At 42.4% G+C, this 13,456-nt stretch overlaps 3 protein-coding genes across 3 annotated transcripts; 2 read left to right on the plus strand and 1 right to left on the minus strand.

Moving 5' to 3' along the window:
• Window positions 1-3: 3 nt before the first annotated feature.
• On the minus strand, window positions 4-3,153 carry LOC145708815 (protocadherin gamma-A7-like). Its single transcript, XM_081786514.1, has 3 exons — window positions 2,958-3,153; window positions 94-890; window positions 4-40 (listed from the first exon to the last, which is right to left on the minus strand). Exons 1-3 carry the CDS (start codon window positions 2,994-2,996, stop codon window positions 4-6), a joined length of 873 nt encoding a protein of 290 aa, XP_081642640.1. The 5' UTR covers window positions 2,997-3,153.
• Window positions 3,154-8,994: 5,841 nt separating this feature from the next.
• On the plus strand, window positions 8,995-12,417 carry LOC145707646 (WD repeat-containing protein 62-like). Its single transcript, XM_081785204.1, has 9 exons — window positions 8,995-9,268; window positions 9,504-9,679; window positions 9,726-9,807; window positions 9,854-10,090; window positions 10,136-10,417; window positions 10,460-10,752; window positions 10,795-11,700; window positions 11,747-12,002; window positions 12,048-12,417. The coding sequence occupies exons 2-9, from the start codon at window positions 9,521-9,523 to the stop codon at window positions 12,326-12,328; spliced, it is 2,496 nt and encodes an 831-aa protein (XP_081641330.1). The 5' UTR covers window positions 8,995-9,268; window positions 9,504-9,520; the 3' UTR covers window positions 12,329-12,417.
• Window positions 12,418-12,678: 261 nt separating this feature from the next.
• Window positions 12,679-13,456, plus strand: LOC145710294 (cilia- and flagella-associated protein 20). The gene is made up of 4 exons (XM_081788029.1): window positions 12,679-12,725; window positions 12,768-13,022; window positions 13,064-13,252; window positions 13,300-13,456. The coding sequence occupies exons 1-4, from the start codon at window positions 12,705-12,707 to the stop codon at window positions 13,417-13,419; spliced, it is 585 nt and encodes a 194-aa protein (XP_081644155.1). The 5' UTR covers window positions 12,679-12,704; the 3' UTR covers window positions 13,420-13,456.

A 13,456-nucleotide genomic window follows, 5' to 3' on the forward strand; every position in this document is an offset into this window, starting at 1 on the left:
ATTTCAATCCGAAAAAATCCCCAAAAGGACCGGAGAATTCCTGGTATTATAAATACCTCTTCTAGGAATAAAGATATGTGAGGCAGAACATACTTGTCGCATATGTGCGCAGATATGAAAAAGATTATCTCAATTGACTGATCCTCTCCTTGAGCTGAACGCGACCCGTAAATTGGATTGCCTGGATGATCACGTACGCCGACTTCGATGGATAATTCGCGAACCTTATTGTTTATTCTTGGATCGAAAGCACTGACACTTATGGTTCCATCCGCATCCAGTCGGAAAATATTTTGAATCTCTTCCACTCTACCGTCGTAGTAACGAACAAGGACCGGCGATCCAAAGGGCTTTCGATGAGTGAAGAAAAATTCAACTTTTCCATAAGCTCCAATGTCCATATCTGAGCCCGATAGTTTTCCAATTTTGGTACCCACTTTCATATCCGGACAGTAAGTCATGCTCAGACTGTGGGGATCAAGCCAGGGGATGTGATCGTTGATATCACAGACGTCGATTTTTATATTTCGCGAAGCAATTTCATCTCCGGCGCAATTAAAAGCTCGGACTGTAATTTCATGAACATCTTCTTTTTCTCTGTCAAGAAATTTCTTCAGAGCAATCTGTGCGCGTTTTCCAGCAACAGTATCTGCATTCGAAATCCCAAAGAGTTCATTTTCATCAATACTATATGAGCAAGTTTGATCTGTGTCGAAATAAACTTCAGGTAGGTCGCCTTTGTAGAATCGATCTTCGAGGGAAACCCCTTCGCAGATTCGAATGGGCTGACAGTTGTGCCACTCGCCGACGACCGGGCGCACTGCTGGCCGGATGGTAACGCGAGGAACAGGCGCTTCTTCATGTCTCACCGGTGCATAGATTTGGTTAGCCTAAAGAGGTAGTTAATTGCTGTCTATGCAGAGCGTTCGAAGAATAGAAATGTCAGTGGTAATCTAGCTTTGTCAAAACCATGGGTTGAAATATGAGTTTTTACGGAGCGATCGTTTCCCTAACGATCGATATTATGCTAAAACATTCGATAGAAATAACGTACCCCCCCCCCCTAGCTCGCTCACATTTTGTGAACATTTTTCCCTTACTCGCTTAGTTAAACTCCAACAAGACCCCCCTTGGTCGCTCGCTTTTTGTTACCAAGATCCGTTGGTCGCTTTCCTTCTTTTGCATTCTACGACCCCTTGTTCGCTCTCCTTGGTTTCGACGGCGCACCTTTGCTCGCCCGCATTTCTCCGTCATTTATCCCTTGTTCGCTCTTGAAGCCCCTTGAAGCTTTATGACGCGTAGCTCATTTTCTTTTTCACTTTTAAAAGGCTTTTTAACTTTGATTTTCATGATTTTTTCCAAGCAAACTTATCTTTTTATGCTCTTTCACGCCCACTTTGTCAAATTTTCATATCTTCTTAATAAGAAGAAATTTGGACACTCCATTTTAAGTAAACATAAGTACTCGAAATACTAAGATTGAAACTTTGAGACTTTTTTTATGAAAAATCAAATGCCTTTTTCCTCAAAATTCATTTATTGAGATTTCTCGAAAGAATTGACGGATAAATCTAGGTTAATAGTGTATCCCTATTTTTCACCTCAAAATCATATTCATATCTTTCGGGTCAGGTGAGATTATTTGTTTTTGACAGAAGAAATGAAATTATCACGTAGTCATTTTGTATATGGGAAAAATAGTGTTCAAATTACTGTTTTGAAAATTGCAGGGTTACACTACCCGCTCAATCCACAGTACATAGAACGCTAGAGTGAAATAATAGATACGTTTGGGGGGATTTTCGCGGCGTTTGTTAAAAGAACCAGTCAGAGTTGCAAATTTTGATTAATTTTTCTGAGCTGAGCTGAGCTGACCCGAGAAAAAATTTCTCTGAGCTGAGCTGGGCTACTTCGGAGGTTTCTGAGCTGAGCTGAGCTGAGCAGACCTTTTGTTAAAGAGAGTTGAGCTGAGCTGAGCTGAGCGGACCCTAATTAGAGCTGAGCTGAGCTGATTGAGCTGAGCTGAGCTGTTTTTTACTGTTTAAAGGGTTTACAGTAAAATTGTATTCAAATCATTGAGCTGAGCTGAGCTTAGCTAAGTGATAATCGTCTGAGCTGAGCTGAGTGAAAATTGTCTGAGCTGAGCTGAGCTGAGCAGATCAGATCATTTTCCAAAATCACTGAGCTGAGCTGAGCTGAGCGACTGCTCAGCTCACTCAGCCAGCTCAGCTCACTCAGCTCAGCAAATTTACAACTCTGGAACCATTTTCAACATGAAGATCCGACTATTTTGAGTAAAAATGTACATATAAAGTCACACTATCAAGTTTACGGCATAATACAGCGTTGCTACAAGATATAAAAATTTAACTGGACGCTTTAAAAAGAGGAAATGAAGTTTAGTTACTGTCAAAATATTCATGAAAATGAAAATATAGTCCCTATGAAAAGCTTGAGTCGAAAGTACAGTAAGAGCTGTAAGAGCGACCCAAGCCGAGCTAGGCTTTGGCGGTCTCGCGGCGAACAAGGGATAAATGGGTGAGGAGGAGCGAACAAGGGCGCGCGAGGTAAAAAGAAGGATGGCGACTAATGGAGCGCGCTGAAACAAGAATGGGAGCGAGCAAGGGGACTTTGATAAAATTTAACTAAGCGAGCAAGGGAAAAATGTTCACAAAATGTGAGCGAGCTAGGGGGGGGGGTACGTTATCAAACAGGGGAACACAGTCCCATGGATACTGTCCCATGGATACAGTCCCCCATGCATACAGTCCCATGGATACAGTCCCATGGTGTACTCACTACCGTCTCATCTATGGTTTTCCAAACGATGAATGACAAACTGATTAATGAATTATTAACCGCTTATCAAGCAAATTAACTTCTTTTTTCGAAACGATAATTTATACTTTACTGAGCGTGCAATGAGTGTGCAAGTAACAGTTTTCTGATCTTATTACCTGTATCAAGGCAAGGCCCGTGGCGAGCCACAATTTCATTTTTTTATCAGGAAATCTTCTTCAAGCTCTTACTTATTGTTGGAACGCGTGTCTCTCTAGTTTTATACTATAATCTGGCTTTTTTCAATAATTTGAATCATGCAGCGGTGATTCGAATAAAACGAAAAGGTCGAATTTACGACCTTGAGGCTTGCGAAGTACCGAGAGAGAGGTCGTTTTCAGAGGCTCTCTTTTGCTCAGGCCCCGGCTCTATCCGAGCCCATGAGTAGTCAAGTAGTAATCTCGTAAAAATGAAAAGAAACAATTAGCCGCTCAGTCTATTTTATTTTTTCTTCTTCGTAATCTTGCTGATAGTAAACCGATGCATGATAATAAAAATGCAGAATACAGATTTGCTAATTCGTTCTGTTCGTTGAATCTGACTTCTCGGAGCTCTGCTGAATCAGTAGTTTTCTCAATTCACTCAGCTCTATAAAAGAAGTTAAATGACCTTTTTAGGCATATTTTTGATATTTTTTAATATTGAGATTTTCTCATGGAAAACCGGCAATTGACGTAAAATGATTATATAAACTTAATAACAACATATATTTTTTAGTTATTCAAGCCAAAAAGATACGGAGATAGTACGTTAATTCAATCGGATTATTCTTACAATTTCATTTATATAAGGTGATCTCCTTATTTCAACTTTAATTACCAAGAAATACGGATTAATTTCATAGTATTTTAATGAATTGAAAAACCCATTTGAACAAAACAGTTTTGATTTGTGCGTAATAAGAATCATTATATTACCATCTTGAACTTGAGTTTGTTGGCGGCTTATTGAGTGGATTACGCTGGCAAGCGAGCTGGTGTCAGAGGAGCGCGGAACTGGAGGAAGTGGTAAGGAGTTTTTACGCTTGTCGACTAAAATTGTAAAAATAGCAATAAATAGCGGAGGATTAACGACTGGATCTGAAATTAAACGCTTGCCTGTGTTTTTATAAAGCAATGCCTTGTCTGTTTGCGCCAGAGGAGGGTCCACAGCGTAATCTACGGATTTCACCCGGTGGAGACGACGTGTCACAGCTGTCCTCTTCAAAAATCTTTATTTCCTTCCAGATTCATGGAAGTTACATTTTGGGCTGGGAAATACGGTATTTCAGGCAAACCAGCTGCCATTGTGTTCAACCTTCCAATCGAGCCTACAGAGGGGCGTTTTGGACAGCCACCAGGGTCAGAATTGTTCTCCGATTGACGACGCTTTAAAAGGCTGTCAAATTTCAAATAGACGTTGACAATGTCACGTTGATTAGTAAGTATATTCATGCTGTGTTATGTCTTGGCCCCAGACTCTGGGGTCAGCTGAGCTTATGACTTCTTTGCGGTCGAATAAAGTGTATTTATGCGCATAAACTATCGATGATTAATTATAATCCACATTCTCAATTCTCAATGAAAAACCTTGTCCTGTAAAGAGGGAGATGCTCTAGTTGTGACTAGTGTAGTCCGGCGCCGTGAAAGTGAATTCGTTCTTAGATTAAAGTTTAATCATTAAACTCTAAAATTTGAGAATATCATTTCAAACCTTCTTCCTGAGGATCTGGTGGAATATCGAGAGGGCCTGAATCTGCTCAATCCGCTTTGAAAGAAATTCGAAGCCCAAGACTGATGATGTCCACCCTCTAAATCCACTTGTGAATCTTAACTGGGTTAGTTCTCATGTTTTATTTCAAATAAAACACATCTGATCGTTATAAGAATCGTCATATTTAACCCCTGTCCTTTTGGGTAATTTGGTTCGTCGCAATCGGAGTGTTCGGCTTCATTTACGAGCTTGATGGCGTTCGTAAGCCAGCTCTTAAATCAAGGACAATTAATTGCCTTAAAAATTACATTTGTTTGTTTTACCACTTCTTGCAATAAATATACTTTACGGGCAGATGGATCTCTCTTCGAAGCTAGGGAAAGATCCGCGAAAATGTACCTGTGAAGATTTTTTACGAAGAAATTGGCCACCTCTTCTGACAAGATTCTCCAATGAATCGAGTTTTCGCGAAATGTGTGTCGTTGTTATTGCAGTTTCATCTACTTGAAATTCTTTCTCCAACCTAAATCCATGTTCTTCAAAATGTTCTTTGAGTAATTTATCTTACGATAATTCAGCAGTTTCCGTGCTCTTTTTAACCTGTCGCCACTGCCAAAGAGCCTCTAAAAGGAAAGATTAATCTGGTAAGCCACTCAAACTAGTACCAGAGGTTGCCTTAGCAAGTTTCATCCGTTCACGACGTCTTCCCAATTTGGCAATAAATTCTTCCGTTTCATCTTTTTTCGCCATTTGCTCCATCAACATTCGACACTTGTATTGGCGCCAAACGAATTGAATCAGACGAGCAGCGCATTTTCTTCTGATAACATGTGCTCGTTGTCGCTCAACAGATGCCATGAGACGTTTTTCTTCTGGTCCTATAAGGAGAGACTCGGACAGAACACCAACGATCAGCGCTGTCTAACAATTTTATTATAGGTATTTATTGCCACACATAATTGTGTCAAGTAGACTAGCTAGTGAAACTTGCAAAATAAAGATAATTAGCGGGATTAGTTAAATATGCTTTCGCCGTAAATTTTCGCACCTGGAATAATCCGAAAAGCGACAACACAGCCACAATGCTCCTTGAGACCCAAAAGTTGGAGTAAACTCGCCGTACCCGAGATTAGTGAGAGTCACGGCCATGAGCCAAACCACGTCTAAAATAATAATTTTGAAGTATTGAAAGCAATTGCGAACCTGAATATTCCATACACGTGCCATATGATCGCTCTAGTGCGTAGATTACATACCCCATCGCAAAAACATTGAAGAAATATACACCCGCCAGCATCGTGAGCGGACGTTTCTAAATTATTTTCGGGGACCGGTTTTATTTATGACGGTAATCAGGAGTAACAATTGTAAGCCCGCTGAGGAAGAGTAACGAACCAGAAAATGCGATTTGAGCAAGAAACTCGAAGACATTGTCACACTGCCGAGATTCTTCAGAATCTCCGTCATTCTGTTGTAACGCATCGGATGGTGCTCACGCATGTACTTGATCAGATGATACAACCGGAGAAAAGTCATTAGTTGCATTTCTTTTGGCAATCCGACATCTAAGAAGTTATAAAATTAAAAATAGGCTTTCTAGCTTACTGAAAATCGGAACATGAACGGAGCTGATTGCGAGTTCGAGGTAGAACCAAAAAGCCAACGGAGAAAATGACAAGATCGTTGATTCCGAAGGGAGCTGTCGACGAAGCACGAGGAGTCTCCGCTCAAGCTCAGAATACCACCAAATCAGAATCAGAGTCATTATCGTCATTAAGCTGTAATTAAGATCAGTTCTCACCTCAACTTGACTACTTACGTTATTGCCGCTTTATATCCCTGAGCATAAAACTTCAACAGAAACTTCAATCTTTCTTGACTACCGTCGCCTCCAGTCGCATTTCCGAAGTTCAATTGTGAGTTTTCCCACTTGTATTCGCAGATTTCTGCCTTTCCCGAATAATGTTTCTGAGGCGGAGTCATTTCCCCGGCTGAATCGAACTCAAGCTCGATGAATGTCACTGTAGCCACAACTGTAGCGACGCCAGAGCACGCCAAAGCTCTGCTTGCATGCCTCAAAGAACGGTGAATCCTCACTTTGGCTAGTTCGTTCTGTTCGAAAGCCGCTACGTCTTGCCATTGCTTCAGTTAATTTTTAATTTTGGCGATTCTGGACGAATCATCTAAATCTTAAAATCTCAAAAATCCTCCTCTTTCCTTGGCTCTGTTATTGAATTCGTGGTCGACTGTCACCATTCTGTTCAGTTCGCCGATCTGGATCTTGTCTTGATTCACCATCGCCGCGAGTTCTCTCCAGTTCTATTTCTGGTTCCCTCTCTTTGTCCGTTCAAAACAAAACCGGCTAAAGCGCACCTGTGGAAGAAAGGAGTGCAAGTCCGACAATCCTCACAAATAATTCATGCGCGCTATCCCTCATTTTTGGATCTACAGGAGAGCCAGTACTAGTGCATCGATCTTTAATGTTGCCGTAATTTTGAAACCGCAAAGGGTTCAGCTGAAATTAAAACTGAATATATGATGATACTGTACTTGGAAAAATAATCATGGAAACTTGTTTCGAATGAAATTTATTGCGCAAATGAAAGAGGGAAAACTTTCCCTTCTTGGCGCGTAAAACGGTTGTTCAGTGTAAAGTTGATGAATCTGGAAAGATGGCGGAGCCCTAGAGTACTTCTTGCACATACTTATTGGTTGACAATGGCTCAAAAATTATCCACGCAATTTTGAGGGTATAAAAAGACGACAGCTTACGAATGCAGCTCACTCCTGAAGTCAACTTCCTATAGAAGAGATGGCGGCGCGAAACGACACCAACCAAGATTGGTGTAGTCAACTTGCCGAACCCCAACGCTTTCCGAAACTGGATTTGCGGGGTACCCAAAATCCCTGAGGAATCTCCTAGAGATATCAAGGAATTCTACTTCATGGACAGCCCTTCTTTTGACACGGCCAATTTCATCAAAATCGAAGAGAATACACCCAATTTCATTCTCTTCGACACCAAGGTCGGCGATCGCTCCCTCGAGGTGAGTTATCTGAACTCATAATTCTATGTTGATAATTTTTTAGAACCCCGACCATGAAGATGCTATTTTGGGCTTCATTCGAGGCTGCCAAGACCAATTCAAGATCCAGAAAAGGGTGAGTCGTAAACCAATGCGTTCGTTTCTTTACTAACTGAAATCAAGGAGAGGGTCGTTCCATGGCGCGATATCCCATGCCGCTTGAACATCTTCGAGCAGGCCAAGGTCACAGACCAGTGGTGCCAAAGCATGTTCAGCTGGATCTCGCCGAAGTGCAACAAATGTGGCTTTCACTGCCAGGCTCACGCCCTTCGACAAAAAACCGAATTCGTGACCACGGTCGAAGTAAGTAACAATGCTCGTCATGATGATTGTATCACACTAGTCTAACAAATTTTGAGTAATAACTTACATGATCTGGCTTTAAAAATGACTTTAGAATTCGCGTATCGGACGCCTAAGAAAACTGCTCTGGGCTGATGAGTTTCGTCTATCCATCGCCGCCATCTTCATTCCATTTGGCTTTTTCACTGCTGATTCTCTTCTGCTACTGGTAGATTGAAGTAAAAGTAAATTGAATAAATTGATATCGAAGATGAAAAGATCTTGGCTTGTTTGCATTCACATTTACAGTCGATTATCTTTGCAATAGACTTTGCGTTTTTTGAGCTTTGAATAGAGGATTCTCTAGAATTCTCGCCGGCAAGAGAGATGTTTATTCTTTAGTTGTCACTTCAATTTATGAAGTTAAAAAGTCCGAAAAGAGCATAAATCCAGGTAAGATTTTGTCAAACTCAGAATAACAGTCGACACTTTTTGGGCAAATGTTGAAATACCACTAACCTCTTTAATTTTAGGACTTTTACGAGGAATCTTCACATTGAAGAACGTCCAAGACACTGAAATACCCTCAATCTCAGTCGAAAAACGAGGGAGCGATAAGAAGACATCCAAGAAATCGGGTATCTTCACCTTGAATCCAAAAAGGATGTCTTGATCGAAAAATATGAAACCTGAATAAAATCAATTTTCCTTCAATCTATCAAATCCAAAAGCTCTCAAATCCTTTGAATTTCAAAGTTTGAAAGTTTTTGCAAGTTTCCCATTTTATTTTGAACAAACCCTTGTTTTATCTTGGCACAATAGCATAATGCAATATTGTATAGTATACACAGTATATTGCATCTATTATATATACAATATAACTTATATTATATAAGGGGGTTCCCTTATAACAATATATATATTTATAATTTTTTGTATATTTTCGAGTCTAAATATCAAACAACTTTGGAAACTCAATTTGGTTCGATCCTCCTTTTTCCTGCGCCCTGGCCAATCAGGACAAACAGAGAAAGTCATTATCGTACCTTCCATAAAATAATTTTAAAAATAACTAAACGCGAAAGTTCCACAACAATAAGAAAACCGAGAAGAAAACAATCAAGAGTAGATTCGTCGTATCGTTAGAAAAGATACGTTAATTGGTGCATCTTTTGAAGTTTTAAAAGTCTTTCGAGGCCGCGTTAAAAACACTTCGCTTGAAACAATTTCCAAATTTGGCGATTCCAACCGACGAAAATTTTTTTCGAGAGAGTTCACGGCAGCTGCAAAGATATCATCTCGCGAGTCGCTGTCCCTCACCCTCACCTCCGATGGTGCGAGCTTTCATTCGGCCGTTTGCAGTCCTAGAGGTAAGTCGCAAAGATAATTTTTCCTAATTTCCGGCCCTTCCCTTTTTTCCTCGTCCAGCGCTGCTTTTGTCCCACAAGTTCAAGAGCTCCTCCATTATTCATTACAAAATCAATATTTTGATTCCGCGCGTTGAAAATTGAATCCGGTTACAGCCAAAAAACTGACCATTGTCTTTTTCTTGGAAGATTTTCAAAGTGAATAATGAGTTGACTAAAGTAATAATGAGTTTTGAAGAACCACGAATTCGGAGAATGGAGAAGATGGAGCTACGAGCGGTAAATGGAGTGACGGTCACAGGACCGACCAGGATTTCCAGCACCCACGGCACTTTTTGCTGGACTTCCGGTCCGTTCGTGACAATCGTCGAGGGAGAGAAAGGGCTTGACAATGCGGAGTATGTTTCAGTCAAGGTAAGAGCTATTTTTTTTATCTTTGCCACTTTTTAATATTTTCTAGCGCTCTATCTCCTGCCTGGCGCTCTCCGCGGACAAGAAGAGAGTCGTCACCGGCGAGGCGGGCAAAGACCCCTGCGTGCGAGGTATTATTATTATTATTTGATCTTCATAATCTTCATTATCATACAGTGTGGTGCCGCGAGTCGAAGAAATACACGGCGAAATTTAGCGGCCACCGATTTGAGATCATCAACGTCGCCTGGCATCCAGAAGGAAAGCATGTCCTCTCGTGCGGCGACCAGCATGACCGGCAAATTTTCATCTGGTGCCTGCGGACTGGCGAGAAGATGGCGACGAGTAGACTGCAGCAGGAGCCCTCGTTTTCGTTGTTTTTCAGCGCCAAAACGTTCATCACCGTTGGCAAAGGTAACGCACAGTCGTTCGTTATTGATCTTAATCTTTCCGTTGTAGGTCTGATTCGCTTCTGGACCTTTCCAGCGCAGCGAACCCGTGTGGCAGTTCAAACGCTCACGGGGCGCAACGCGCCGCTGAAACAACGAAGAGATCACACATTTATCGATGCCTGCGCGACATCTACTAATGTCTTCGCTGTTGCGGAAGAAGGCATCGCTAAATTGAGTGGTACGCGCTCCCTGCAGTCGTGGTTTGACTACTCCAAGTGCCAGTGTATCAGCACGAATGGAGAGCACCTCTTCCTCGGAGTAAACACAGACTATGGAGGATGTGTTCTAGGTAAACTCGACTCTTTCAACTTCAGAAACTAAGTTTTTTCAGTTCTAACCACAAGCTTCGAGAGATTGTGCGAAATGGCTCTCGGCGATATCGACGTTCCGCCAAATCCAGTAGCGATAGCGCCCATCAAGGAGAATGAGGTGTTCGTCGTGTACAAAGATCGCTCGTGCACCCTCTGGAACAGCGATCCCGAAACGCCCAAGATTGTGGAAGAGTACGCAGGCATCCGGGGCCCTGTGAATTCAGTGACTGCTTTTGAGCGGAATACTGTCATTTCAGGATCAACTGATGGTACTTGTCGCGTTTGGGAGTTGGGAGCTCGTGATATGTTCCAGGTAAGAAGCGATTCTTTAGACAATTTTTTACATTAATTTTAGCTTGAGATTTACGCCACCATGGATGAAAAATCCATTCGTGTGGTGTCTTTGAACGAGGCGAAAGATACACTCGCCGTTGGTCTCTCGAATGGGAACCTCGAGCTGTACAGACGAATGCCATGCGAAGAGACGGATCAAATGATCTGGAGTCGACTTGAGAACATTGAGGCGCACAATGGAGAGGTGACATCGATCAGCTGGCGTGGCGACATGCTTGCGACAGGCGGCCGTGATCGCTTTGTTCACGTAATCTTCACGAACAGCAGAAGACCGTCGCTCACGGTGGACTATCATACTTCGTCTGTGAGTGCGGTCAACTGGATCGTCGATGAAGCGGACAACGCGACACTTGTCTCTGGTGGTGCGGACAAAGCCTTGTTCTTCCTTGCGCCAACAGAAGAGTCCCTTGAACGTGAGAAATGGATCAAAACTCCATCCAGCATTTGCGACATCAAGGGACGGAAGCGAGCGTACGTTGCCCAGGGAAAGCAGGTAGCATCGTACGACATCCGCGGCGAGCTGATCAAGAAGTACGAGAGCGAGAAATGGACGAAAAACCTGGTCTCAATCTGCCTTGATGACAACGAAGAGTACCTCGCGACAAGCTGCTTGGTGAATGTTGTAGTCTTCGAAGTTGAGCGTGCGACTGTTCTCCATGTGGTGCCAGTGCATGCAATTAGCATTGCACTTCTTGTCGCGAATTCGTCGCCGATCTTAATTGGTGGCGATTCCGAAGGAAACATCTCAATGTGGAGAACGCCCGTGGCACAGATGATCCATCGATCTCAATCGCTACCGCTGCCATGTGTCGTGGAAGCGTCAGCACATGAGGAAATGTCAGCTTCATCGCGCACGCCGAAGCGACAAAATGACTTCGAGGAGAAGAAAGTCCGCCGTCGATCAAAGGTAGTTTTTTCGTTATTTAGGAGTAAAATTTCCATGTACATTTTAGTGGAGCTCGATGCCTACACCGTTCAAGATCAAAGCCGCACTGGACTGCAGTGCCGTGACGATCTACGATGAGGATGAAGAGGAAGGCGAGGAGCAAGATAACGAACTCCCCGAACTAACTCTTGAAGCTGATGAGCAAACAGTTATTGCCGCAAATAACTCCGTTTCTCCTGATGCTGACTCCAACGAGTCCCTCGAAGCTCATTTCGCCACTTGCACCAGCGAATTTCCCGAGTTCCCGGAAATTCCGAGTGAAGGTAAACCCCTTAGAAAAAAAATCATTTATTCAAATTTGTTTTAAGAGTATTCTCGTCCATCACTCTCAACAAACGCCATCAAGCGATTGACGAGTCAGCGCTCTGCTTGCGAGTTGATTCCTGAAGAAGATACGGTCAAAAACGACTCTTCCGGAATCAGCTCTGATTCCTCAAACTCGCCGAGGAAGGAAAACTGCACTCGCAAGAATATTAGTTCGCTCATCTCTGAAATTCAGGGCATGAATGCGAACGAAGTTAAAGAGTCCGAAAAAGAGCTCTTGGAGCTGATCAGAGAGGCGAGTACTAAATTGTACTTGTCAAAATGATCAGTTCTATTCACTATTCACACTGTACAGTTCACTTTCATTCTCACTGCCCTCACTTGAATACAGCTTCCTAATCTTCAAAGTTATAAGTTTTTGTTCTGACTTTTCTGCAGGAAAGCATCAGCAATTATAATAGAATCATCACAGAAGATAGGCAAAAATACTAATACCGTTAGATCAGATTATCTGACCTATTAGGTTTTTAGTGAGATTCTTGATGACTTTAAATTAAAGTTAAATTAAACTGACAATGTGAGAAAAAAAGAAAGGAGAATGATGAAAAATGCTTAGAAAGTTTCGTCATCTCTAGAACAGGCCTTATTATTTTGAATTTGAAGTTCGTGCTCTTCAGTTCATTTTTTGCCGAAGTCGCGACATGTTCAAAAATACGTTTCAGGTATTTAACCGGGTTTGATTTTTAGTTCAAGGAAATCTTCAGAGCGGCTTTTTGTCCATTTTGTACAGTATCGGTTCAAAGCCGCTCCAAATCTGGGACAAGAAAGTGCGAAACGGACACATCAAGCGCATCACTGACAACGACATCCAGTCGCTTGTGCTCGAGATCGAAGGAACCAATGTCTCCACCACCTATATCACATGCCCTGCTGATCCCAAAAAGACGCTGGGAATTAAGCTACCCTTCCTTGTCATGATTATCAAAAATCTCAAGAAATACTTCACTTTCGAAGTTCAGGTACGCCTAGAGTAAACAACGCGATTCTAGAGACTTTTGAGGTTTTGGATGATAAGAACGTGCGAAGACGATTCCGAGCTAGCAACTACCAGTCGACCACTCGAGTTAAGCCCTTCATCTGCACAATGCCGATGCGACTTGACGACGGCTGGAACCAGATCCAGTTCAACCTTTCCGACTTCACCCGAAGAGCTTATGGCACCAACTACATCGAAACTCTCCGAGTCCAGGTAATCCCCTCAGTCGCCTCTTTCAACTTACTTTCTTCGTTTTTTAGATTCACGCTAATTGCCGAATCCGACGAGTCTACTTCTCCGACCGACTTTACTCCGAGGACGAGCTGCCCGCCGAATTCAAGCTCTACCTACCCGTACAGAACAAAGCGCAAAAGGCATAAAATCGCACTTTTTATTAACCTGTTTATATAAGGTACT

The sequence above is a fragment of the Oikopleura dioica genome, chromosome XSR (genome assembly GCF_907165135.1).
Source record: "Oikopleura dioica chromosome XSR, OKI2018_I68_1.0, whole genome shotgun sequence".
Taxonomy (NCBI): Eukaryota; Metazoa; Chordata; class Appendicularia; order Copelata; family Oikopleuridae; genus Oikopleura; species Oikopleura dioica.